The sequence below is a fragment of the Oryx dammah genome, unplaced genomic scaffold, assembly GCF_014754425.2.
Source record: "Oryx dammah isolate SB20612 unplaced genomic scaffold, SCBI_Odam_1.1 HiC_scaffold_8, whole genome shotgun sequence".
Classification (NCBI taxonomy): domain Eukaryota; kingdom Metazoa; phylum Chordata; class Mammalia; order Artiodactyla; family Bovidae; genus Oryx; species Oryx dammah.
The window spans coordinates 52,811,335-52,838,152 of record NW_024070192.1 but is presented as its reverse complement, the minus strand read 5'-3'; the positions used below and the strand labels follow the sequence as shown (position 1 = coordinate 52,838,152).

Below are 26,818 nucleotides of genomic sequence, written 5' to 3'. Positions count from 1 at the left end.
CAGTGAGAGAGGGAGGTGGGAACACTGTGCTCACATTGGTGGCGTCTTCCCTGGGCAATGACGCTTCTGCTTCCTGCCAGGATTCTGCCAGCCATTTACCATCTGGTCTCTGGTCCAAGCTGCCACTCTCACTGTTTTCATTAAAGGCAGCCATCCTCACCATTGCCCCTTGGCCCATGGAGAGGAGAATGTGCAGCCATCGGCCTGGAGGCTCCCCACGTGGACTCCCAACTAATCATGCCATCATGGCCCCTGAGGTCCTTCTGCTGTTGGTGCCTCCTCTAGGCGCAGAGCTGTACAGAAGTCTCCTGAGCTCTGCTTTGAGGTTTCTAAATGTGATTTCTCATCTGTTTTCTTTTTTTCTTGTAAGACTGAGTGATTGAGTTAGCTGTGCCCAGTCTTAGTTGTGGTATGCGGGATCTTGTTCTCTGACCAGGGATCAAAGCCAGGCCCCCTGCATTGGGAGCTTGGAGTCTTAGCCACTGGACAACCAGGGAAGTCTTCCCATCTATTTTCTGTGTTTTCTGAAATCCTGCTGTTTCTCATCTAGTGGGAGTCCCCCTTCTTCAAATGGAGCTATGTATGCTGTTCATTTGGGTGTTTGGCTGGTTTTTATTACCTCTATTATTCCTATGAATTTGGTCCAGGAGAACCAAGATTGTGGCATGTATTCAGTTCAGTCCACCACCTTGAAACTGGTGCCTTTTCTCCTCCTGTCTCCGCATCCCCTTCCCAGGTCTCTTTCTTCCTCCAGGATCCTGACCCAACTCTCAACACCTGACCCGGTGATCAGGAAGTCAGAAAGCCCCCAAACCTTCTTGAGAAAACAATTCCAGAGCTGCTTGATCTTCTTGGTGTTCTTAGTTTTACCCCTGGTCACCCTCAGATGTTAACTTCTGGATTCTAAAGTGGAGTCCAAAGCCCACCATAAGCCACCCCTCAGGGGTCCTTCATCCCAGGTAGAGCCCAGCATGGGTTTTGTGAAAATAGACTTTATTATAATAAAATGTCTTTTTAAACAAATGCCCCCACCATTCCACACCCCTGGAGACCAAGGTGGGGGTGGGAGTTCAAACAATCTCCCACCACAGCAACGGAAACATGCAGAGACACTCACTCACCCAGCCAGAGTGTGAGGCAAAGGGTGCTAAGGGGAGGAGGGGGACAAACCGCCACCCCACTCTGAACAGCGAATGTATGAAAATAGTTGCATAAATCTGTCCTCCCCACCAGCCCCCAGACTCCAACAGGGACCAGAGACACTCACCCAGCCAGAGTGTGAGGCAAAGGGTGCTAAGGGGAGGAGGGCGACAAACCACCACCCCACTCTGAACAGGGAATGTATGAAAATAGTTGCATGAATCTGTCCTCCCCACCAGCCCCCAGACTCCAACAGGGACCAGAGGAAAACGATGCAAAAGAGAAGTTGAATCCGATGAGCAAAATAAGGCAAACCCAACTCCTGCTTTCTGCTCACAGGCCCCGGGTCTTGGGTCTCAGGTCTTGCAGGGGGGTGTGGAGGGGTGCTGTGCGGCGGGGTCAGGCCCGCTTTGGCTTGGCCTTTCTCCATCCCGGGCCTGTGCGGTGGAAGCGAGAGGGAGGAAGCTGGGCTGAGGCACTGAGTATGTACATCTATATACACAGCTCCGCCCCCGGGGTGGGGGGCTCGGCAGAATCCAGTGCAAACTTTCCTTCAGAGAGGGAAGACTTGAAGAGGACGGCCAGCGCCGTCGGAGGGAACAGGATCTCCCCGAGTCAGGTGTGTGGAGGCCGAGAAGGGACTAGCATAGCGCAGCGGACAGCAGGCGCAGACAGGTGAACCAGGAGTGACAAGTCCGTGTCCCCGGCCAGCTCCGGGACCAGGTGCTCAGCCCCTGGACTCACTCCTGTGCCGGGGCTCAGGGTCCCCGCCTGTAAGAAGACGACGCCCATCCGGAGGACCAGCCGCTCCTCTAGCTCTGATCTTCACTGGGTCAGAGTCCTGTCCCAGCACCACGGCGCTCACTTGGGAGAACCAGAGTCCAGGGTCTTCCCCACGCGGCTGGGGCCTCAGTCAGGCCACAGCATCACTCCTTCCCCGAGCCCAGTTTCCTGAGGAGCTGCTTCCCCTTGGAGATGAGACCCCACACCTTCCTGCTTGGGCCCTGTGGCAACCCCGGTTCAACCTTGGGGAAGCGGTGAGGGCCAGGAGCACAGGGCCAGCCTGGGGGCGCTGGGGGCCCCTGGGTTGAGCTGACCCAGTCCTAGAAAGTAAGAGAAAAGGGGCAAGGTCAAGGCCTGACCCCCACCCCACCTTGCCTCCTTTACCCCACGACCTCAGGAGCCCGCAGCCCCCAGGTCATCACAGAAGCACAGGCGTGAACCAGAACCCACGTCCAGCCGCCGCCCCATGCAGAGCACCAAGAGGGCACGATGATGGGAGAGCACGGAGCTGGCTGTCAGAAGGGATAGATGAGGAGGCTCAGTTCTGCTTCGGTTCTCTTGGAGGGGGCGAGCCCCTCCCCTCCTCTGGGTCTCTCTGCAGGATGCTGGGCTGATGGAGTTCAAGAGCCCTTGGACTTGACCCTTGGGATGGGTGCTCCAACACCACCCCCCCACCCCATCATCCCTTCCTAGCCAAAGGGAGAGCAAGGACAGGGATGCTGGAAGGAGCCAGACACTCCAAGGGAAGGTGGCTCCTGCACCACCGCACAGACGAGCGGGCCCACACGGTGTCCGAGGGCCTTCAGGGAGGGGAGGAGTGCCCACTCCAAGGGGAGACTCTTCCTTGGATGGCCCCAGAGAGGGCTGCAGGGAGGCAGGGCCAGAGGCACTCACACTCACCATGAGCTCTCTCCAGAGAGAGCTGCTCCCCACCCGCCCCTCCCTGCCCTTAGCATGCCTCCTCTGCAGAAGCTCCTTGTTCTATGAGCCGCCATGAGTGACTCCCGCTGCCACACACCCACCCAGACTGTGCTGTAAGTGGCCTAAAAACAGGGACTGGACAAAGAAGAGAGCCACGAGGAAGCCTCCCCCCACCCGCTGAATTCCCACGCCCCCTCTGTGACCTGTGCCTGGTACGGCCTGTCAGGTCCTGCCAGCCTATGTGTTCTCCACGCCCGCCCCCTACTCCCTTCCTCAAACCCCGACTTCCACCAGGGCCTGGCAGTCTACTGGCAGAACCAATCACAGAGCCCAGGTGCCGGGTGCCCAGCCTGGGGCCCACCTCCACCTAAGGCCCTGGTGATCTGGCAGGGCTGCCCGCAAAGAGGTCTGCTGGCACCCAGAGGGGGTTTCCCAGGTGGCGCACGTGGTAAAGAACCCACCTGCCAACACAGGAGATATAAGAGACGTGGGCTCAACCCCTGGAGTCGGGAAGATCCCCTGGAGGAGGGTAGCACCCAGAGGTCAAAGAATCTCTTTCCAACTAGCCAGGGCTGATGGCTGGCCAGGGTTGGGAGGAGATCGGAGGCCCTTACCACTCCCACTGGGGAGACACACGGAGGGGCCCCAGAAATGAACGGTTTGAGGTTATCCATGGACTCCGACTGTTTAAACCTCCCCTTTTATACCCGCCCCACCTGCAAGAAAACGGAAAGTTGGACATAAAATCATGCCTCTGATGCCCCTAAGAGGTCATGATACAGAGGATGAGGGTGGGAAGATGGAGACTATTATTACTGGTGGCGTTAGTATCATTCTTCTGTCACCAATAATAATCACAATATTATAATACCATAGTCATATAGTATCATAATACACTGATGAGCCACAATGTGGATGTCACACAACATTCTATGAGCCTCACGTGCTATAGAACATGAAGAGTCAGCTAACGTGGGACAGTACATACTAGCATGACACGTGCTCCTAAGGCAGCTGCCACTGCCCTGAATAAGGTAAGGGGAGGGGCCGATATGAGTTCCAAAGTGGGCTCATGGCAAGAGCTCCCTCCCCTGTTCCTGGAAGCAGGTGGACAAGCCCGTGGGGCTCCTGTGTCTGAGACAAGGAGCACTATCTGATTGTGAGGGATGAGGAACAGGGTGACGTGGACCCAGGGGGTCAGTCCCCACTTACATGTCGCTCTCTCTACATATATCTATCTCCATCTAGCACTGGACTCTTCTCCTCCTCGTTCTCTGAAGAACAGGGAACAAAGAGAGGAGATGGGTTACTGGCAGACCACGAGCTCTCCAACCAGTCTCCGGCCACCCGGGCCACTAGGTCCTGCTTGCACAGCCCCTGACTCTGGAACTAGCGCAGATGGAGGCCCAGGGCTTTCCGGTCGGGGCCCGGCCCCCTCACCCTCTTCGTGCCCTGGGAGCCTGTAAGTATACTCCACCCACCCAGGAACTGGGGCCTTGCTGGGCGTCTGGCTTTAAAAAGCGCCTGGGAGCCGGGAAGCTGCAGCAGGGAATCAGGGAGGGTCCCTGATTGGGGCTGTGATGGCAAGAGGTGTGGGAGGCTCGCGGGTCCTTTTCCAGGGGGCCCTCCACTGCACTGGCTGGGACTGTGGACAGCCAGGTCAGATGAGATGGGCATCAAGGTCTCGGCCTCACCCCACCATGCAGAGGGGCACATGCTGGGGAGGGGAGGCGGGGGGAGCCACCTTGGCCGTGGGCACAACCCCCTCCTGGGCACCGTGGACACCTGGACCGCTGCACGCAGCTGCACCCCTCCCACGACGCAGCATAGAGACCCAAGTGCTGAGCCTGGAGCCCAGGTCTTCACTGACCTGGCCCTCGGATGGGGCTGCCCCAGGCTCCCTGTCTGAGCCGCCTGCCTCAGGCCCAGGGCCCTCCAGGAAGTTGGATGGAACCAGGCCCCGCTGTCCATTCAGCTCCCCCTGGGGAGGAGATGCGGGTGAGACAAGGCCAGGAGGGGCCTCAACAGCACCGCCTGAACCCTGAAGCTCTGGGGGGACAGCCTGGGGTCAATGTCCCCATAGTGGGAGGCGACTAGCCTGTCCCTCTGGGTTTCCATCAGGAACCTGGCTCCCCCCAAACCATGGCTCCAGGAGAGCCCCCTTGGGCACACCCCCACCCCCACGTCCTCACATAGTAGAAACCGTCATCGTCCATGGCCCCGAAAACAGTGATGACATCCCCTGCCCGGAAGGGCAGCTCTGCCTATGGAGAGACCATGAGGCAGGAGTCAGGCCGGGGCAGACCCGGTCAACCACCCGGCCTTGGCTGGGCTCTGAAGGGGCTCACCTCCACATCCATGTTGGGAGAGCTCTCCCGGGGGTTGTAGTCAAACGCGGCCACCATGGAATGGGGAGCTTTCAGGCTAGCAGAGGAGGCCAGCAAGGGGGGCCCTGGAGGGGGAGGAGAAGACGACTCGGGACTCTTTCTAGGCACTCCCACCCCTCTCCTGTCCTCGGCGCTGGAGACCTGCCGACTGGAGTCGCCGCCTCCGCCTCCGCAGCAGCTGTGGCTCCAGGGGAGGCTGGAGGTGCAAGGAAGCCCCTCACCTGCACGGGGCTGGGCGGGCCCTTCCCACTCAGCTGAGGAGAGAAGGGGCCTGTGAGCCCTGGCCCTCCGTCCCTCCCCTCTGGGGGCAGGGGAAGGCGGGGCGGGGCGGGGGTCTGGTGCGGGGCAAGCAGGATGCTCAGCCTCACACAGGGAGAGATGCAGGAGAAGGACCACCAGCCCGAAAGCAGACCCGCCCTGCGGTCTTCACAGTGAACTAAGGGCCAGACAGGGTCAGTGACTTGCTCCAGGTTGCACAGAATGTATAGCCAGGTGCTTTCTGGAACGGGGCTTCCCAGGCAGCACTAGGGGTTAAAAGCCCGCTTGCCAATGCAGGAGACAGAAGAGACAAGGACGCTTTCTAGAACAGAGGTTCCAGCAAACCACTTCCCAACCCCATTAGAATGAAGCTCCCCATGGGACGCATGGCTGTGGGTGAAGGTGGGGCCGGTTCCCTCCACCTGTTCAAGACAGACCTTGTATGTGTTTCCCGAGAGCCAGGCAGTGCCCCTGCCCCCTCCCTCCTCATCCTCAGGGGCCCTGGAGAAGACAAGGATCACACCCACCTTTCTTGGAGCGGCGGGGCTTGGGAGGAGGCCCAGCAGTACGGGCTGTGGAATAGACAAACAGGCCGTTCCCTGCTCCAGACAGGCAAGCGGATGTCAGAGGGAAACCGAGGTGAGGGAGCGAGACGGACAGTGACTCTGGTCTCCTCTCAGGGCTGTGCTGGGGTTCCTGTGCTCAAGCCTCTAAGGCCACTCTTCCCTTCCCATCCCGACCTCCAGGATCCAAAATACACGGCCAGTCCCCCTGCAGCGGCCCCCATTCCACATGGCAAGCTCACTACTGCAGCCACGCGGGCCCGAGTCTCTGAGGGCCCCAGTGACTCTGCCAGTCTCTGGATCAACCAGATACCCTGGCCGCTCCCGACGTCCAAATTACTTGGGGCTGGGGGGTGTTGAGTCGGCACTGGGGTGGGGAGCGGTGGGCGAGGGGCAGGAGCAGGTCATACCTGAGCCCTCAGCGAGAACCTCTGGGGACAGATGGGCCCGCTGGAGCAGCTGCTGTGTCCCCGCAGGGCTGTCCACGGCCACCTCAGCCACCATGTTGCAGGGAATGTAGCCCCACCGGCCCCCACCCTCACCCCGGTAGAAGCCATCTGCGTCCTTGTCTCCAAACACCTGGAAGCAGAAGAGACCAGCTGTGTCAGCAGGCCAGTTCCGCGTGCTCCCTGCACCCCGAGCCCACAGCACCCCCCACTCGGGACTGCAGAAAAATGCTCTACCTTTCATGGAACCGGAAATAGGGGGAAATAGCCAAGAAGAAGGATCAGAGGAATGACAGAAAACAGCTCTATCCATATGATCAGGACTCACTATCTGCACGTCCATTCCCCCAGTCCACCCAGACTGGATCTCCCTGACCTCAGAGTTTTAGCCCAAAGCCTTCAGGAAATCCTTGCAGGCTCAGAAGAGGTCGTCATGCTAACAGCAGCAGTAGCACGCCGTGCCATGTACCAGGCAGTTTCAGCGCTCTGTGGGTACTGAATCCTCTAATCCTCAAACAAGCCTGTGAGGCAGACACTCACATGATCCTCACTTTACCCATGAGGCCCGAAGGAAAGAATCTACTCTGGGTTTCATAGCTCGAAGTGGCACTGTCGCAACCCCACTCCACATCACCTGGCTCTAGAAGCTGCATTCCCACCCGGGTATGGCTACGATCCCTCGGGACAAGGCAGGAAAGAAGGGAGGAAGCAGGCAGACAGCGAGTCAGTTACCTTCAGGATCTGGCCCTCCCGGAACGGGAGCTCCTCTTCCCCAGCATCAGGGTTGGGTGACATTGACACGGGGTCGTAGTCAAACAGAGCCACAAAGACCCTGACAGGGAGGTCCCGGAGGGCCAGGGATGTTTCTGGAGGGCTCCTCGGGGAAGCTGCGCAGGAGAAACAGCAATCAAATCTGGCCAAGGAGGCGGGAGAGGCCCCCTTGGCCTGGCCCAGCCCCCGCAGAGGCTCACCCAGCTCTGTGGAGCCTGGCCTGGGGGCCCAGCCCCTTCTCCGCTGGGAGCCGCTCTGCCCTGGGCTGTCCAGCCCTCTGGGCTCCCCAGACTCTGCTGCCTGCAAAGAGAGGGCAACAGACAGCAGGAGTGATGCACCACCCCTCTGATGGGCCTCATTAGGGGCAGGACCCCAGGAGCACTCCCCCCAGCTCTGCCCCATCGGCGGAAGCAGCACAGCAGAGCAGGGACACACATTCCTCTCCTGGAGCCGTGGCCCAAGCTCACTGGAGCCATCGGACACCCCCACGGGGGGAGGAAGGGCAGGAGGGGAGGCCCCAGCTCCGGCCACCTTAGCAGATGAGTGCAGTAGAGGGACTAAGGTTTAGATCTGAGAGCTGGCCGAGGAGCGTGTGAGAGGAGGGCCTCTTCTCGGTGTCAGGGTTGGGCGATGCTGGACATCGCAGGCTGGGTCCTGAAGCTGTCACTAGCTAAGCAGAGGAAAGGGTCACCTGCGCCAAAGGCAGGGGGCCTGCTGGCAGCAATGGGCGACTTATGGCCACAGAGCATCCGCGCATCCCAGTTCCGATCAGTCGGCAGAAGCAGCAAAGCAGTGGAATGTGGGTGGGAGGAGGCAGGTGAGGGAGCCCCGAGGCCCCACCCCACCTCTGCTGATGGAGGCGGCAGCGTGGAATGGGAGCGGCCGGTGGGCAGCAAGCAGGGCCACCGGGCGGCGGTAGGCAGGGGGCTGCCCGGGCAGGGAGAGGGCACGGACCCTGGGGGGCGGCTCCTTGGCTCTGCCGGTCGCACTGCGGCCTCTCCGCTCCGGCTCCCCCTTCTCCCAGGCCGGGGAGTACGGGGAGGAGTGGGGGCCTGAACTGGCCTTCGGAGGTGCCCTGGGCCTTCCCACAGGGGCTGCACCCCAGGCCTCCCCATCTCCGAGACAGCCGGAGCTGGTGATGCTCATGTCCCCGCCGCCTGTCTCTTGCTCATCCTCAGAGTCATATTCGATGCTGATTTCCAAGCACTTGGGGGAGAGGCAGCTGGCCAGGCCCGGTTCCGGTTCCGGTTCCGGGGCCCGGCCCCGGGGGCACTTCCTCGAGGGGGCAGGCCGCGCCCTCCCGCCGGCATCCGGCGGAGCCCTGGCGCCCTCGGCCGCAGCGGGGCCGCCCCTCTCGCGCGTAGGGCCCGGTGCTCGGCCGGGGGCCTGGGACCCGCCGCCGCCGTTGCTGAGAAGCCGACTGCAGTGTTCCCGGGGATCCGGGGACCGCCTGCGGCCAGGGGGCTTTTCGGGGGAGCCACTTCCTTTTCTCCAGCTGCCGCCACTGACCAGTCCCAGCGGGTCCTCCAGGCGGTCCCCAGCCCTGCAGGGCTGGGGGGACGAAGCGCAGAGGCCGGGGCCGCGGGGCCGCGCACAGTCGCAGCCCGGCCCCAGAGGCAGGGGTGCAGGCGGGCCGGGGTCTCTGGACGCAGAGCCTGCCCCTGGCTCCTTCTCCTCCTGGGCGGCCTCTCTGGCCTCCTCCGCCGCCTCCGCCTCCTCCTCCTCCTCCTCTTCGGGGATGCTAAACAGCTTCTTGCTGCGAAAGTGCTGGAGAGGCAGCTCCAGGATCTGTTCCAATACCTCCTCGTCGCTGTCGGTCTCACAGAAGGGGTCGGGCTGGGGCTGGGGCTGGGACTGGGGGTCGGGGGGTGGGGCAGGCGCAGGGAAGAGAGGTCCGTGGGGAAAGGACAGAGCTGTGACCTTTGCCCTCAAAGGAGGGCAGGGGTTTCAGGTAACCCAAAGCTCCCCCCCACCCCGCCCCCTGCACCACGCAACCCCGGTCGCCTCCCTCCAAGAAGGAAGACCAGAGAGAGAGTCTGGCCCAGAGCCACACAGCGTGTCCAAGGCAGGGCCATGGGGAGCACTAAGGCGCCCTCCCAAGAATGGGGTGCACAGAGGGGTTGAGTGTCGGGAACAGGCCAGGCCTAGATGGTGCGGGGCCTCCCAGCCCCTCCTTGGAAGCTCCCAGCACCGAGAGGCTCTCAGAGGGCGCTGCATCGAGCAGGCTTGAGTGGGAAAAGTTACAGAACGGGGCGCCTCGGTCCCCCTTCCTTTTCAGGAGGGTCGAGGCCGGGCCTGAGCTACTTCCTAGCTGCCACGCAGCAGAGGGCCCAGGCCGCACACCGAGAATGCTGCTGGCACACGGGAGCAGCCGCTGACTCTGGGGGCGGAGGCCACGGGAACCTGAGGGGCCCCCCAGCCCCTCCTCACCCCAATACCTTGGCCCCCTGCCCCCCGATGCTGTGGCCAGCCACCTGCTTCGGGAAGGAGCAGGTCCTGACACCCAGCTCTTCTTCCTCCTCCTCCTCCTCCTCTTCTTGAATGTCTGACAGATCCGAGTTGCGGCCCTGGTCCACAAGGGAGTTCCCCGGATGGACCCCCAGCTCGGCCGCATCCTCCTACAAGAGGCCAGACGTGGGAGGACAGCGGGGAGGTGAGCAAGGGCACGTGGGGACCTTCTGACAGGGTCAGCCCCAGCCAGGATGAATGGGGGGTCCCCCTGCAGAAGGAGAGAGGAGCATGCCCCCAAATTGGAGCACAGTCACCGCGCGGGGTGGGGAAAGAAACCTAGAAGACAAAGTGGCAAACACAAACAGCCAGACACACAGCGCAGGGCAGAACGAGAGCGGGGCAGAGCAGGCAGAGTGGGCAACCAGCTCTGGGCTGGCAGAGGCGGGGAGGAGGCCCTCGACTCCTCGCAGTGGCCCAAGGTGCCCCAGCCCCATACCTCAGCCCTGGGCCTCAGCCCGGACCCTGCGTCTCCTCCACGGCAGGCCTGGGCACAGGGCAGCCTCTGGGCCAGCGTTCCTTGGGTGGTGCCGGGTGCCAGGCGGGCCTCTCCTACGGTCTGCTCAGCGTCCTCCTTGGCCATGGAGGAGGTGGCAGGGCCAGGAACACAGTCTCCCAAGGCGGGCTCGGTGGCCTTCCCGTCCCCAGGGGCACCCAGCACAGCCGCCCCAGCCTGCTCCTGGAATGGCAGGCACTGAAGAAGGGCCCCCCACCCCAGGCCCAGACCCTCCTCCCAGCCTCTGCCAGCCACCCTCCTCCCCGGCCAAGTACCTGCGAGACAGGCGCTGGGGGCTCCTCTGAGGATCCTCCTGCCATCTCTCTGACAGGGCTGGCTGGGGGGGCGCCTGGGGGCTCTTGAGCTCCACGGGGGTTGGGGCACCCGAGAGGAGAGCTGGGATCCCCCAGCCCCGGGGAGGCTGGAGCAAGGGGCGGTCTGGCCTCCAGGCCCGGTCGTGGGCAGGCGCAGGGGACCCTGGCCGTCCAGGAGGCCTCAGACAGGGCGGGGGCAATAGGAGCTGGGAGGGAGTCCGCCGACTCGCCGTGGGGCGACATGGTGCGCACGGCCACTGCGCGGCATGCCTGCAGCAGCTGCAGCTGCGCCAGCTCCACCAGCACGCTGCCCGCCGTGGGCGAGGCCACCTCCATGATCTGCGGGGGTGGGGGGAACAGCACGGGAAAGGGGGGCTGCAGTGACGTCCCCACTGGCTGCTGGTGCTGTGCTGGGAGCCGCACCCTCGGGTGCCTGGTCTCTTCTGAGCCTCCTGGCCATGGGGCCTCAGGGCTAGAGTCCTAGTCCGTAGGCAACCAAAGCCCACGCTCTTAACCAATCTGCTACCCAGTGCCCAGATGCCTGGGACGGGCAGCTCCATGCCAGGTCAGGGAGACGAGGCCTCTCAGCATGGAGAGGGCAGAGAACCACGCCCTGCTCCCGGGGTATGGGAGACGGCAGAGACACACGGCCCGCTCCCGGGGTACGGGAAAGGGCAGAGACCCACGCCCCGCTCCCAGGATACAGGTGGGTACCCCCGGGCCGTACCTTCTGCCCATCAGCATAAACAGCGTAGCCTGTGACCCGGACGCCGTTGGAGGTGCCAGCTGCATCTATCGTCACTGGGAGCCAGCTGATGATCAGGATCCCAGGGGAGGGCCCCGGCTCGACCTGCACATCCAGGGGGGCGTCAGGTGGGCCTAGGGGAGGGGGCACAAGACCCAGGATTGGAGCACTCCCGCCAGAGAGGACAGCCCACTCTGCCTCTTCCCTAAAGATGCAAGTAGTAGCCAGTGTCCCCCTGGGGCCACCCTCCCGGGCCTGACCTCCCCGGGGCTTACACATACCGGGCGCCCGCGCCCACCTACCTGCTGGCAGCGTGGTGAACTGCAGGGTGGCAGCCCGCGGCTCTGGCCTCTCCCCACCTGGTTCCCAGGACCCTCGAGGGGGGAGCTGAGCCTCCACTCGGGCCTGATAGAGGGTACCAGGCCGCAGGTGGCAGAAGGTGGCCCAGTAGGTGCTGGGGCGGGCAGGGGGGCATTCTTCCCCGTTGAGGTAGACGGCGTGGGCCAAGCTGCTGTTGCTGGGCACCCAGGCGATCTCGGCAGACGTGGCAGTCAGCCGATGGACCCGCAGCTGGCTAGGAGCCACGCCAGCCTGGGCCCCCAGCAGCAAGCAGCAGCGCAGCGGGTCGGAGCCACCCCGGCTGGTCAGGGCCTGCACAGAGACCCACAGGGGCCCCGCCTGCAGGTCCAAGTTCTCCAGCACAGCCGTGGGGGGCGCCCCGGACCCCAGGGCCTGCCGCAGCTCCCCATTCACACAGACGTGGTAGCCACTTAGCTCCACACGCTCAGGAGGCGGCTCCCAGGCCAGCACCACGCAGTGGGCCAGCTGCTTCAGGACGGCCAGGCGGCGGGGGTAAGGCACGGCAGGGGGCTCCCCCAGGCCCTCGGGCGGGGGGCTCGGGCTGGGTGCCTCGCCAGCCGCCTCGTCCTCCGGTCGGGGCTGGCTGCGTCCCCCGCTGCTCTGGCCCCCACTACTGCTGCCGCCTCCACCGCCGCTCAGAAAACTGAGCTCGGGGCCTGAGCTGTGGGACAAGTCAGCCAGCTCTGGAGGCAGGGAGGCCAGCAGGTCGTCGTCAGACACTCGCTCAACAAAATTGGAAGGGACCAGGCCCCGCCGGCCATCCATGAGCTCCCCTGGGGAGGGGAAGACAAGAGAGGAGGTGGAGAAAAACACAGCCCGATCAATGCATTGTAGCAAGGCTTGGTGAGTGATCAGAAGCATGTGATTCACCTGTTGGCACTTTTAAAAGAGCAGTCAAGATGTGGACTGGGAAATTATTGTTAATTTTCACTGGTGTGATAACAGTACTGTAGTTCGATAGGACAGGCGTCTTTTAAATTTTAATGTGCCTGGGTCTAGGAGCATGACCGGCAGTCAAGTCTTTTAACATTTATCTGTCTGCGTCGGTCTTAGTTACAGCAGGCAGGGTATTTGTGTCACACAGACTCCCTAGCTATAGTGTGCAGGCTTAGTTGATCCCAAGCATGTGGGATCTTTAGTTCCCCAACCAGGGATCAAACCCGCATCCGCTGCACTGCAAGGCAGATTCTTAACCACTGGACCACCAGGGAGGTGCCTGTCAGTCAGTTCTGACAGTGCTTGCAGGAAATGGACCAGCTCTCCTGAACACTTGGTAACAGAGCATTATAAAACATTTCTTACTGTTTGTTTGTGGGATGTCAAAGATCAGAGAACCTGGACAAACGGCCTATCATATCACAGCTAATTTGGGAAAAAGAAAAAGAGTGCCAGAGCCAGAGGAGCTGGCGGCTGCTGGGCCTTCTTGGGAAGAAAGGGGAACAAGGGCCAGGTTTAGGGCCAGGGGTGAGTGAAGGCGGTCCTGAGCGGCAGGAGGATGTGGAAGCTTCCCCAACATCATCTCTCTCTACTTAGGCTAGGAGTGGGGGGGTGGGGGGAGTAAGAAAATGAAGAGAAACAAGAGACTTTCAGTAAGTTAGGTAACAGAGTGTAAGTAGTGGGTTGAAAGGTGGCCTTCCCAAAATATGTCCACATCCTAAACCCTGAACCCTATAAATACAGCAAAAGTGTCTTCGCAGACGCAATTTTAAGGAGCTTGAGATAAAGACCGTCCTGGATTATCTGGGTGGGCCCTAAACCCAATGACAAGTGTCCTTATAAGAGGACACACAGGGAGAGGTGCTGAAATGCAGATGCAGGGACCAGAGTGATGTGGCCACAAGCAGGGAACAACTGGACCCCCCAGAAACTGCACGGGACAAGGAGCAGAATCTCCTCTGGGGCCTCCAGGGGCACGGTGGCCCTGCCAACACCTTGCTTTCAGGCTTCTGGCCTCCAGCACTGTGAAAGGACACATTTCTGTTGGTTTAAGCCACCACCAAGTTGGTGGAAACTTTTTACGGCAGCACTAAGAAATTCCTCCAGGCACTAACAGCGCAACTGTGGGATCAGATACAGATGAAGCCACCAAAGGAAGATGAGGAATAGGGTGTCTGACACCCACTTGCCTGCATGCCTTTCCAGCTATCCTAGATTGCATAGTTGTAGTAACTTGTGGTTAGTTAATATTTATGTTCCCGCTGGTGGTGATGGTGGTGGTTTAGTGGCTAAGTCGTGTTCGACTCTTACGACCCCACGGACTGTTTTCTGCCATGCCCCTCTGTCCATGGGATTGGACAGAGTTGGTGTTTAGGTTTGTTTTTTTTTTCTCATTAAAAAAGCCATTTTTCTGGGAGCTATTTAATCCTTCTCTCCATCGTCCATCCCTAGAGAGAGTTTAGTTGTTTTCCATCATTCCCAGCACCTGCTCAGATAACAGGCTTGGGGCCCCAAGAGGATAGGCTGAGCGGCCCCCACAAACCCAAAGCTTTGGGTGATACAGACCCAGACCAGAGCCCTTTGCTGAATCCCCACAGGCCACTGCAACTCTCGCCTGCCCTGTCCACCCCTCATCCTGGTCTCCACACCACGCTGTCCTCCATGCTGCGAAAGGTCACAGCCTGGCGCCCAGCCAGGGCACCCGGCAGAGTCTGCCAGGCCCTGCCCGACTGCCCACTCAGTAACACAGTGTCTGCCTCGGTGACCTGATCAGACGGGCACCACAGAACTGCCCTGGGCACTGTAGAACCGCCCTGGAGCGCAGCCCTGCCTGGGCCCTGGCAACTGCCGACCACTTGCCGACACCCTCTCCCGGGCCCTGGACCCCGACCCCTCCTCCCCACACTCACTGGGCTCAGCATCAGACCCGACCTCGAGGTCACTAGTGCTCAGTGCTGCCGTGCCCTGTCTGCTAGCAGAAAAGCGAATTTAGCTGAAATTCCCTGTGATGCTGTGTCCGCCCTCTGGACTGTGCTGGGCCCTCTCCTGTCCTGCACGGGGCAGACGTGGAGTAAGACCGGCTGCCCGCAGAGCCCTTTCTCCACAGGCCACCGGGTCTCTCTGTGCCTTTCTGCCGAGTCTGAGGAGTGACAGTGGGCTCAGAGGGTGCAGATGGGTGGAGGGCTTTGGGAAGAGGAGCTTCAAAGCAAACACAAGGATGGGACAGTCCCCGCTACCTCCTACCTTCAAAGAAGCCATCCTCGTCCATGCTGCCGTAGATGTAGATGTACTCGCCGGCGGTCAGCGGCAGCTCAGCCTCTGGGTTCTCGTTGGGGCCCTCGAAGGGGTTGTAGCTGCGGGGAGGCCCAGAGGAGGAGGGGGATGGTGACCAACATCCTGTCTCCTCCCTCCCCCCACCGCCCGTCGCTTGGCCTTGGGGACACTTTGTTGTCCACCGTTAACCACAGGGAGCGCCCACTGCACCCACCCCAGCCCAAGGAGGCGAAGATGACTTCTCCCACCATGACCCCCGCCACACCCTCTCCGTCTCATTCCCCCCATGCACCCCAAATGCCGGAGGGCCAGGGCGCAGGGGTCAGGGCCCACCTGTAGCGAGCTAGGAAGACCTGGACCCTGGCTCCGCTCCGGTCACCCTCTGCCACTGCCGGGAGCAGCGAGATGCTGTCCGCCTCCAGCTCCTCCACCTCACTGGCTGTGTCCACCTGGGGGCAAACAGAAAAGGGCCAGTCCTCTCCAGGACCCAAGGGCCAACTGCAAACCCAGCAGGGGAGGCCCCGCTGTCCTGAGACGAGAAACAGAGCAGATGCTGGACGAGGCCAACGGCAGGGAGCTCCACTGACACTTTCTAAACCAGAACATGAGCCCTCGGGTACTGGTGGAGCCCAGAGGCCCAGGGTCAAGGGAGAGGGGTCAATGGTGACCCCTCCCTGAGCCCCAGCCTCTGCTGCACCAGCTCAGTAAATGAAACCACCGTGCCCAGCGGAGAGGGGGCAGCCACTCTGGCGGTGGGGGACAAAGGGGCGCCCAATGACAGTCTGTGTCTTTAAGGTTTAAAAAACTGCAATAAAGCGCTCTAGCTGGAAGCAAAGGGGCAGAAGGGGCTGAGAAGTCTCTGGGACAGAGGTACTGCCAGGGTAAGCGGGGGCACCCAAAGCCAGCACCTCCACTCGTGCCCACAAGGGGACGGTAGAGGCCGCAGCTGGGCTCCACCGCTTCCCGCACCCGAGGCTGCAGGGCTGCTCCAGACGCCCCCATCCCGCCCCCCCTGCACTTTCTCGGGTTTGTGAGGGAGAGAGAGAGAGGGCTGCGGTTGTGAGTGATACCAAAGAACTTGGCAGTAATACCAGCATGTTAAGCATCTACTGCGCGCCCCACACAGTGGGAGGTTCCGTCCTTGTTTTCTTTTCACATCATCCTCCCCACAACCTCACCGGGCAGGCTTGTTAGTTCAAAACTCAGACGACAGCGAAACCCAAGCCCAGAGAGGGTCAGCGACCTGCCTGAGACACAGCTGGGACCTCAATCCCAGAACCGGTGCCCCTTCTCACAGCGCCACCAGCTTCTGCCACAGACACGCTCACCACCAACCTCGTTGTGTGGGTCCTGGCCCCAAAGGGTCCCCCTCCCTGCAGCCCAAGACTCTAGGGCCTCACTGGGCCCCAGAGGGGCGGGCTGGGCAGCCCCTGAGTAAGGACAGCAGGCACAACCAGCAGGCAGGGCAGGCCCCATCGGAGCTCCCTGCCTGCCGGGAGGAATCCATGGGCCCCTCTCCTCCGGGGTCTGGCCTGACCCCCAACACGGGCCAGCAGCCCCCCAGCTCCTGGGCCACCCCCTCCCTCCACCTGCCCCCGCCAAGGCAGAGCTAGAGTCCAGGCCCCTCCCCAGCACTGACCTCAGGGGTCGGGCAGGACTTGGGGCTGTTGTGGATGGACTCAGAGCGAGAGGAGTTGGACAGAGACTCTGCCCTCTTGGCCGGCGTCCTTCGGGAGACCCCAGCAAGGGTGGCAGAGGGAGGCTCGGAAGACTTCGGGGTACAGCGCCCCGGGGAGGCTGGTGGGAGGTCGAGGTCTACAGGAAAGATGACACGTGGCCTTGGGGGTTGGTGTCCCGAGGAGTGACCAGTGACCACGCGTCCTCTTGGAGCTAGCGATCAGGCCCTCTGTGACCAAGTTCCCTTACAAGAAAGGAAATCCTGGGGGAGCTTACTGAGTGGAGGTGGAGGTGACTTACACGTATTATTTCACAGCATCCTCAGAGCAACTCAATGAGGTGTAGTGGACACCCCTGTCTCAGCGCCTAGGACACACGGCCCACAGAGCTTTAACAGCATCACTGAGTGAGTGGAGCCGGGACCACCCGATCTGACCGATGCCCACCTGGCTCTTCGCCAGCCCACATTGCCTGACTCCTGGTGCCCACCTCCCAGCCAGGATCACAGAGGAGGGAGAGGAGCAGCTACCTGAGATTCTCTAGTGGGCTCAGCTGTTCCCCTCTGCCCCGCCCTCCACCCAGAGCCTGGGTCAAGCTAGAACGGGCTCTAACTTGCTGTGTGACTTTGGGTGAGCTGCTAGCCTTCTCTGACCCTGAACTCCACTTAGGACAAAAGCACCAGGCTGACGGCACTGGGGGTCTTCCTCACCTTTGGGGCCGGATCCGTGGCAGGGCTGCGGGGTGGAGCAGCAACAGGGGGGTGGCGGGCGGTCCCCTGGGGCACTGCAGCCCAGGGCGGAGGTGAGCAGGTCCAGGGGGCCAGGGTGCAGGCGGAAGGCCTGGAGCTCCCGCGCCAGCAGGCTGAAGCGCTCGGTCTGGCTGCGGCACTGCTCCTCCAGCTCCCGGACCCGGACCTGGGCCGAGACGCAGGATGAGCTGCCGGGCCGTGGAGCTGCCTGGGCCAGCCCGTGCCATCTCCACACAGCCCCGCTTCAGATCACACCCGCCCAGGCCCCGGGGCTGGGCACAAACCCTCAGCCTGGCCGCCCGGCTGCCCCAACATAGGGTGGCTGAGGGTCGAGACTGGGCACCGTGGGACATCGTCACTTCCAACCCCACCTCCAGCTGAGCTTCATGCCCCAGACAGTGGCATTTTCTGGGCCAAAAGGGGTCGCCCCACCCCATCACCACCACGGTATCACTTCAGGGGTTCTCTCTGCTCCGTGGCTCGTCACCCTCCCACAGCCAGTGACCCACATCCCGGCCCTCAGAGATGTCCCCAAAGACCCCAGAGCTCGAGATATCGTTGGGACAGGAGTGAGCCAACTCCCAGGAGTTTTTCTCAAGGATCAGGAGAGTCCCCATCAAGGGGGTCATGGGTCAGACTGGCTGGCTTTGGAACCTCCTCCTGGTCTCAGGGGCTGGGTTTCAGAGATGGGCAGGGCCTGTATGTGCCAGGCACAGTGGCAGGTCTGGGGCCGGGGCAGTGAGAATCCCAGCCCATCTACGGAGTCTCAGCCTGCGACCAGTCACACCCCTGTCGTTGGACAGGAGGGCTGGAACCGCTTGAGCCTGAGGGAGGAGACTCAGCTCAGCCAGCCTGGAGAGGTGCTGGGGAGAGCCCCCCACCCCCACTCCCCAGGGAGGTGGGGGATCAGGAGGCTGTACCTGCATGGAATCCAGGGTAGACTGTGGCGGGAAAGGAAAGCCCAGAGGAGAGGTTAGAACTCTTACCCAGGGGCATTACCCAGAGAGGGAGAGAGGGGCCCAAGTGGACGCATCTCAGTCAGCTCCCTGGACCAACTAAGCAAGTGCTAACTGGAAAGATATTTCAGGGCCAAAGGTGGAGGGGATCGCCCCAGCCCCCAGAGCATTTAGGAGCCCTTCCTGCAAGCCCACACCTCCACCCACACCCTGGCAACCCCCTGCAACACTCTCTGAACCGCCCCAGCCTTCCCCCTAGCTGGAAGCACGGCAGCCACCTCCAGGGACCCTACCTCCAGCAGCTGCACAGCGCCTTCATGCTCCCTCTGGGCTTCCGCCTGGGCCTACAAGTGAAAGTGAAAGTGAAGTCGCTTAGTCGTGTCCGACTCTTTGCGACCCCATGGACTGCAGCCTACCAGGCTTCTCCATCCATGGGATTCTCCAGGCAAGAATACTGGAGTGGACTGCCATTTCCTTCTCCAGGGATCCTCCCGACCCAGGGATCGAACCCAGGTCTCCCACATTGCAGGCAGATGCTTTAACCTCTGAGCCACCAGGGAAGACCTGGGTCTACAAGTGGGAGGAGGCAAAGGCTGGAGGAGAGGGGTGAGGACTGGGGTGGGATCGAAGGAGGTGGGCAGGCAGGACAAAGGAGGAGAGAGGAGAAGGATGGGGGCTGGGAAGGGGCTGTGGGTGCCTCCCTCCGGTTCCCACTCTGAACCGCACCTCAAGTCCGAAGGCGAAGGGGCCGAGAAGAGGGGCCTGGGACTGCTTCCTGCTTCCCAGACCCTCCGCCTTGGGGTTTTTTCTCCTCCTGTCTCTCTTGATGCTCTCTGCCTGCTAGTCTTTTGCCCCCTCTGAGTGTCAGGGCCCCACAGGGCACAGTGCTGGGCCCGCAGTCACTCTCTCTAGACTCCCATCTAGTCGCAGGACCAGATGCACTGAAGACTCCGAAACCTGTCTCCAAGACCAGCTTCCCCAGGACCCAAGACTCACAAGCCCAGCTGTCTATGGGGCTCTCCACTCGAGTGGTTAACACACAGCCCAAACTTGGTCAAAACGGAACTCAGAACTCAGGATGCCCAACCTCGCAAACCTGCTGCCCGTCATCCCTCACTCCTGGCGGGTGAAAGGCCCAACCATCCATGTACTCAGCACTTGAGTGAAGGCACAGGGCACTCAATCGGAAGCCTGCAGTGAGTCCTGTCGATTCTCTGTCCACAACATACTTCGTATCTGCCCACTTGTTCCTCGCCATGGATTATACTCTCACCCAGGCAGACATCATCTCCCACCTGGACCCCTGTGTCCACCCAACACCCGAATGCCTTGCTTCTTCGCCCACGCCCCTGTCCATCATCTGGAGTGCTGCCGAAGTGACCCTCTAAATGACGGATCAGACCATGCCACTCCCCTGCTTGGGACCTTTGAATGGCTTCAAACGACTCAGAAAGCAGAATACCCAAACTTCTCCCCTGACTTTGAAGGTCTGATGCGATCTGGTTCTTGCCTACTCCTGCCATTCCGTCCATCCTACCACATGCTAGCCACACTGGTCTGTACCCCTCAAGCTTCTCCCCACCACAGGGCATCGGCATGAGTATACCCCCTCCCCAGAGTGCTCATCAGCTGGCTCCTTCTGACCCTCGAGGTATTAGAGGCCTCCCTTGCCAAGCTCGCTGAAGAGGCCCCTCACCCCATCCCCGCCACCCTGTGTTGCATCACCCCGGTAACTTTCCCCACTGTACTTGTCAACGCCTGCGACCAGCTCATGCATGAACCTGTTTAAGTTCTGCTCGGTCGGGGACCTGGCCTTTGCCCCTCACAGTCCCTCCAGGGCCTGGCACAGTGCCTGGCACACAGTGTGTCAGTTAGACAGTGTTAGTTGCCCAGTCGCGTCCGACTCTTTGTGATTCCACCGACTGCAGCCCCCTAGGCTCTTCTGCCCATGGGATTCTCCAGGCAAGGATACTGGAGAGGGTTGCCATGCCCTCCTCCAGGGGATCTTCCCCACCCAGGGATGGAATCTGGGTCTCTGCATTGCAGGCAGATTCTTGACCGTCCGAGTCACCAGGGGTTCTCCATAAATACCCACATTGGATGAGGGTCCAGAAGCTACAGCTGAGGTCTGGCAGCCCCCCGCCCTTCTGCCGCCCTGGACGCTGCCCCTACCTGCTGCAGCCTCCGGACCTCCTCCCGCTTCTCCTGCAGGCTGAGCCGAGCCTGCTCATGTTCCACCTCCAGCTGCTGCCGCCGCTGGGCCACCTCCCGCATGTGCTGAAACGCAAGAGCCTGCGTCAAGGCCCGAGCCCTGCTCTACTGTCTACGGAAGATCTAAGATGAGGGCGCCTCAGACACCATGTGTTCCAGACACTCTGTTAAAAAGGAAACTGCGGCTAGAGAAGGAAAGGGCCATGGGCGCCAGGACTCAGCCTACACCCCCGCATCCCACGCAGGGCACATGCTTCGCCAGCCCTCTTTCGCCCCGTGCCGCCCGGTGTCCTCACCTTCAGCACCTGCTCCAGGCTCTCCAGCTTGCTCTGCAGACCTTGGCTCTTGAGAAGGGCCGAGTCCCTCTCCTGTGTCACCCCCAGGAGCTGGCCCCTCAGCTCTGCATTCTCCCACTCCACCTGGACGGGGTTGGGGGGAGTGGGGGTGCAGGGAGTTGAGAGCGTGAGCCTTGCCCCCCAGCACCCCCGCCCCCAGGGGCCACAGGGTGCTCCATGCTCTCGGCTCCCCAACTGGGGAGCTGGCAGAGGCAGCGCCTTGCCTGGGGATGGGGCCCTGGCAGGACCTGGGCAGAGCCGCTACCTGCTCCTTCTCCGTGGCTCTCCCACTGAGCCGAGAGTTCTCCTCCACGAGGCGGGCATTCTCGTTCTGGGCTGCCCTGAGCTGCAGTTCCTGCGAGACCAGAGGGGAGCTCCAGGGAGGCTCCCAGCACCCACCTCCTCCTCTCCCAACACAGGCACACGTGGGACCCTGCCGGCCCCCTCCTGGGACCTGCGTCAGCCAGGAAAGGGAAGCCCCGCCAAGCAGGAGGGAAAGCATGCTTTCAGGGCAGGAGAGAAGGAACTGGCATTCTGGGGGGGTCCTCCACCTGGTGGGCCTGATGGACCCAAGGAGCTGGCCTTCCAAGGCCCCACAGAGCTCACCAGCTCCTCACATCGCCTCTGCTTTTTCCGGGCTTCCTGCTCCAGGCTCTCACATTTCTTCCTCTTCTTGCTGAGCTCCGATTCCTGTGGGATCAGAAAGGAGCTCCTCACACAGGATGGCAGATACACCTGTAAAGGGTCTCCTCCAGCGCCTTAACCCGGCTCTTACCAGTTGCTGCACCCGCTGCTGTTTCTCTGGCTCCCCTAGGACCACAGCTGGGTTTTCCACATCCTCCTGAGGTGTGGCCTGAAAATGACCAGGGGCAGTGGGCTGGCACCTGAGGGCAAGGCCTCAGGGCAGCCTGCCCCCGGCCCAGCCTGTCCGAGGGGGGTTCCCACCCCACCTCACAGTCAGCAAAGAGATCCCTGCTCAGGAAGGAGAAGGGGTGCTGTCTGCCCCCTCCCCCCCCATCTCCAGTTGATCCTGTGTGTTTTGAGATCCAGCGACCCATGATTGCCCTGGGAGATGGGTCCTCTATCCAGGCCAAAGCTTTCCCTTTTTAGCTTGCAGCCCTGCTCTGCACTCAATAACTGTCCTGGGTGTCCTTCAGTGACTGGCAGGGAACTAGGAGGCTGCCTGAGCCCCCAGGGAGGTGGTGTCCCCAGACCTAGGGTTTATGGATCCATAGTCTTGGCCTAGCGCCTACAGACCTGTTCAGACCCTCCTCCCAGCTTCCCCAAACCCACCCTACGGGCACACCCCGGTTATCCATCCATGCAAACTCTGGAGGACAGGTCTTGATGAGAGATGCTACCTCCCTGGACCAGGCAGAGGGGCCAAATCCCTTCTCCCTACCCTCTTCCCGGAAGGAGGGGGACCCAGGTGCCGCCCAGGACAGAGGATGGAGAGGAGCCAGACCTCTAAGTTACGGAGGTCCGGAGCGGGGTCCCCAGCTTTTGGGCCAGGGGACGCCTAAGCCCAACGCCCGGTGAGGGTCGCCCGTACCTGGAGCCAGGGAGGACACCTCGCCGCCCCGGGGAAGCCGGGCCGGGTCTGACGGACCGGGCAGGCGCTGAAGGGGGCGTCCCCGCGCTGCGGCTGCGGCGGGAGGCAGCGGCGCGGGCTGGGCCCCAGGCGGCTGCCAGGGCAACCGGGGATTTGCGGCCGGGCCATACCACTGGCGGCGCGGCAGGGGCGGCAGGGCGGGCCGCCGGCCTCAGGCCTGCGGAGAGGGGGGGCCCGAGCCCCCGGGGACACGCGCGGCGCAGGTACGAGCCCTGGGAGGCCGGGCCAAGGACCCGGCCCGGGCCATGCGCGCGCCGCCACCTCCTCGTCGGGGCTCTGAGCACGGTGCGCGGGGATGGGGGAGATCCCGGAGCCGCTCCCACCCCATTCTCCGCACACCTACACACCTGCCCTGGCGTCGGCGCTCACCTCTCCCGGGGCCCCCGGGGCGGGCGCCCCTGCTCTGGCCGGGACAGAGGGGCCCGGGGGCCGGGGCGGCGAGGGCGGCTCCCGCTGGTTGCGCAGGGCGATCTGCCTCTGCAGCCGCAGCACCTCCCGCTGGGACTCGCGCAGCAGCCGGTCGAAGTCCCGCACGTGAAGCCACTGGGGGCCCTCCTGGAGTCGGGGGACCGGGAGCCGAGTCGAGCCTAACCCCGACCCGCCCCGCGCCGTCCCCAGCTGAGCCCGCCCTCCGCCGGACTGCAGGGGCCCTCGGGCTCGGGCAGGTGCGCACCTTTCCCATGCATCTATGCCTGGTCGCAGATGCATGCCTACACAGCCCCATGCTTCCGCTCGCCCGTGTGCAAACACTCCCGGGAGCTCGTTTACTGGACATTCGCGGTGTCCTCGGCACTGTGCTCAATGCCTTGCGAACATCTCTGCACCCCAGTGTGAGGTTATGCGTGAGTTCATTCAGCCAAGCCCACTGGCTTGCAGCCCAAAACCTGGAGCCCAGAAATTCCCAGGTCTGGGACTCACGGCTCCACCCCCTTCGGTTCAGGCGCCCGGTCCCCGCTCCCACCTGGGCCGTTGCCAGGGGAACCTACTCCCAGCAGCCTCCACCTGCTCGCTTTATTTGCATCTCATTACCATCTCAGTCTGCGTCCCACACCGCCAGGCCGGCAGCCCTAGGTAGGGCTGAGCCGGAAGGGGTGACCAGGGCCTCCTCGCACCTTGCCCGCCAGGCTGAGCCTGGCCTGGAGCTCCCTGCACTCCCGCTGCAAGGCAGCAATCTGCTTGTCCTTGGCCAACAGGGCGCTGGCTGTCTCACTGAGGTCCCGGGCTCGTTGGCGCGCCAGGGCCTTCCGGCACAACTCCAAGCTGGCCCCTGGACTGGGCATGGGAGCACTCACCTGGCCGGGGGAGGGGTAAGGCCAATGGTCATCTGAGGGCTGGGGCATTTCTCCCACTTCTCAGCTCCTCCCAAAGGAGGGGTTAGGAGGAACACCTTTGAAATGTGGCCTTCACCTGCTTCCACCCTGAGTGAGGATCTACCCTGGGCCGACTCTCAGCCTCGCTTGACCCCTTCCCAAGCAATCCTCAAGCGGGGGTGAAAGGGTTAACTCCACCTTCTAGCTTAGGCCCAGAGGATGCTGCTAATTGAGGGCTGCCAGTGTGATAGGTCTTGTCCCTGCCCCCACCAGCTCTGCACCCAGAGATGAGCGCAGCAGGAGGCAGCCGCTAGCGCCAGCACTGGCAATCCAGAATTCTGCTCTCCCTGTCCGGGACCCCCCCTTCCCCCAGCCCTTCTCTCCCTCCTGTGGTTCCAGAAGCCCCCAGCCCCATAGCCTGGCTGGCATTGGCCCTTCCTACACCTCAGCCGCTGGGCTCCTGCGTCCCTGGGTACTAAGAGTCCACGATGCCCAAGCCCCACTGCTCTGGCACCCCTCTGCCCTGGTTGCCCATCCAGTGGCCTCCCATCCTCACCACCCTCAGGTTAGTCTCCTGCAGCTTTCGGGCCCTCTCCTCCAGGCGCTTGGCAATGACCGCCAGCTCGGCATTCTTCCGCTTCAGCCTCCGCACCTTCTCCTCCGTCTCTGGGAAGCTGCTCTTCCTCTGACAAGGGGTCAGCCAGAATTGGGGCATGTGGGGAGAAGCCCGGACCCCACCCCAGACCCAATCGTAACAGCCTGGGCCTTGGGCTAGACTCTTGGGCTCCCAGGGGGGCTCCTTGGCAACTCTAGGTAGGGGTTCACCCTCTCTGGGTCTTGGGGTCATGTCAGCTCCATGTAGCTCCTGCTTGGAGGGATGTTCATGGGATGAGAAGGATGCTGAAGCAGAGAGCTGGGGTGTCTGAGTCTGCCTCCCCCCCGGGACCCAGGACTTGCTTTCCAAGCCTCACCAGCATCTGGTTCTCCTCCTTAAGGATGGCACAGCGCTGCTGCAGCTCCCCCACGGCCCTCAGCAGCTCCAGATTGGGCCTGTCCCCGAAGCCCATTTTCAGCTTGCCCTGGCATGGGAAAGGATGGGGCGCAGCCCCTCAGGAATCACCCTACCTATGGAAATCAGAGCCCTCTGTATGGACGCATTCCCCTTCCACAGTCCAAGGAGATATGGAGACAAGAAGGTTCTCCCCCATGCCCCAGGCCTTCAGAGTGGAGTACAGGAGGGGCTGCTTAGTACACTAGCATCTCCCAACCCTGGGACCCTCTCTGCTAGTCCCCAGTTCTCCCCACCTCTGCCCAGCGTCCCCTTTCGGGAAAGACCAGCCTCAACTCCCACCCCCACTCCTCCAGGCTCCCCCAGGTCCTGAGTTCCCCAAAGTCCAGGTCCCTCCGTCGTCTACAGAAGATGGCTCACACCCACCCCAAGCCTCATCCTCCCTGGCTTGGCCCAGCACTGAGCCCCCCTCCACTGAGTCGCTTCCTCCAGACTCTGATTCCATCACACACACACCCCCACAGTCCCCCAGTATCCCCCAGCCCCCAAAGACAGAGAGGTGCTGAGAAGAGAGACAGACACAGACAGACTGTCAGAGAGAGACTCACAGAAGGAGGGGGAAGGGGAGGGTTCAAGGCAGACAGACAGGCCGAGTCAGAAGGACAGACAGATGGGGAAAAACGGAACCACTGAAATTTCTGCCCAAAGAGGGAGGACAGACGGTCACTGAGATGGACTCCCAGACAGAGATAGGCCCAGAGAAGACAGAGGGCAGTGAAGTCCCCGACCATGCCCAGGCCGGCAGGCAGGGAGAGAGCCCCAGCCTCGCAGACCCCGGCCAACCTCAGCTCCCTTACCTTAGAGAAAGCCTCTGCCTCCGGGTCCTCCAGCCTCTGACAGCCGGGTCCGGAGCTCAGGGCTCCCCGCGCAGGGCTGGGCAGCCCAGTTCCTGTTCTTCCAGGCTCCATGCCCCCCACAGGCCCCAGGCTTCCGGCTCCCTCAGGCTCGGAACTCTCCTCAGGCTTCAGTTCTCCAACACGCAGATCTATGGGGGTATCAGCCATGCTTGGTGATGCGCCTCCAGCATCACCCCCCCGGCCTGGAGTCCAGCTCTGCCAAGCAGGCAGTGCCCACGGCTCCATGTTTCCGGGGTCCCCCAGCGATGGAAGAGATGTCAGTTGCTCCATGGTTCTGCCAAGGGTCCCTAGGACCCAGGCCGGGGGACATCACCCAGCCAGCTGGAGGGGCCGATGAGGGTCATGCCAGGCCAGACCCTCTCCTCTCTGAGCTCTTGGCTTCACTGAAATTCCATCCAAGGTTAGCCGAGTGCTTCCTGCCCCACAAAGGAGGCTGTGGGAGCCGGGGCTGCCGGAAGAGCTGGAGCCAGGGGTGTGCGAGCTGTGTTTGCTCGTGGCTGTGTGCACGAGCCTGGAGGAGCAAGGGTGTCCCTGCAGGGGTGGGGAGAGTGTGCTGAGGCCACCGACAGCAGCTCCGGCTGAGGGTGTGCGCGCGTCTGCAGGTCGGCCTGTGCCGGTCAGCACGGCTCTGTGTGTGTGTGTGTGTGTGTGTGTGTGTGTGTGTGTAGGATGGGTGCTCCTACTTGTGTGTGCTGGGGGCTGTGGTTTTGTGTGCCACTGCCTAAGCCTGTCTCAGAGTTGCCAGTTGTTTCTGCGTGTGGGTGTCTACTGCAGGGCTGTGGCGGTGTGTGATGCTGCCACTGGTTGTATCTGAGCGTCTCAGTGCTGTGCTGCTGTGTGCATGGCTGTCATTGTGTGTCTGTTTCGGCATCTGTGAGTCTGACCATCCATCACGATCCCTTAACCCGGCTAGGGTCCACAGGAGCTGCTGGGGGTGATCCCCAAAGGTCCGCTGGAGTCCTTTATCTCGCGCTCCTCTCTCCGCCGCTGCTGGCCAGCTTGCTGGGCAGTTGGGCTGGTCCTAAGGAGGCCTGGGTCGGTGGGCTGCTTGCCTCATAGTCTCTCTCCCTGCTGGCCTCAGCTCTGGGGACTGAAGGGGTTCCCTGTAGTCCCAGAGCCCCGAGATGGTGGGCGCGGAGGA

The 26,818-nt window shown here is 62.1% G+C and overlaps 1 protein-coding gene across 1 annotated transcript; it reads right to left on the bottom strand.

Annotated features, from left to right (window-relative positions):
• Positions 1–972: 972 nt before the first annotated feature.
• Positions 973–26,818, bottom strand: TSPOAP1 (TSPO associated protein 1). The gene is made up of 32 exons (XM_040244228.1): positions 25,618–26,818; positions 24,723–24,830; positions 24,308–24,436; positions 23,554–23,733; positions 22,811–22,996; positions 21,605–21,682; positions 21,436–21,519; positions 21,095–21,184; positions 20,791–20,913; positions 20,456–20,560; positions 18,577–18,627; positions 18,248–18,268; positions 17,289–17,493; positions 16,542–16,717; positions 15,236–15,351; positions 14,873–14,982; positions 11,635–12,465; positions 11,315–11,466; positions 10,549–10,926; positions 10,217–10,450; positions 9,708–9,887; positions 8,224–9,111; positions 7,470–7,569; positions 7,231–7,385; positions 6,463–6,631; positions 6,017–6,088; positions 5,453–5,485; positions 5,193–5,296; positions 5,037–5,108; positions 4,715–4,825; positions 4,057–4,118; positions 973–2,243 (listed from the first exon to the last, which is right to left on the bottom strand). The coding sequence occupies exons 1-31, from the start codon at positions 25,945–25,947 to the stop codon at positions 4,089–4,091; spliced, it is 5,601 nt and encodes a 1,866-aa protein (XP_040100162.1). The 5' UTR covers positions 25,948–26,818; the 3' UTR covers positions 973–2,243; positions 4,057–4,088.

What these genes read in the sequence shown, in the direction of transcription:
- TSPOAP1 (XM_040244228.1), bottom strand. Translation starts at nt 25,947, where the DNA reads ATGGAGCAACTGACATCTCTTCCATCGCTGGGGGACCCCGGAAACATG. An exon ending in AGGAGGAGAACCAGATGCTG is followed by an intron (nt 24,437 to 24,722) that starts GTGAGGCTTGGA and finishes ACCCCTTGTCAG; the next exon opens with AGGAAGAGCAGCTTCCCAGA. An exon ending in GGCTGAGGCCCAGGGCTGAG is followed by an intron (nt 9,888 to 10,216) that starts GTATGGGGCTGG and finishes GGCCTCTTGTAG; the next exon opens with GAGGATGCGGCCGAGCTGGG.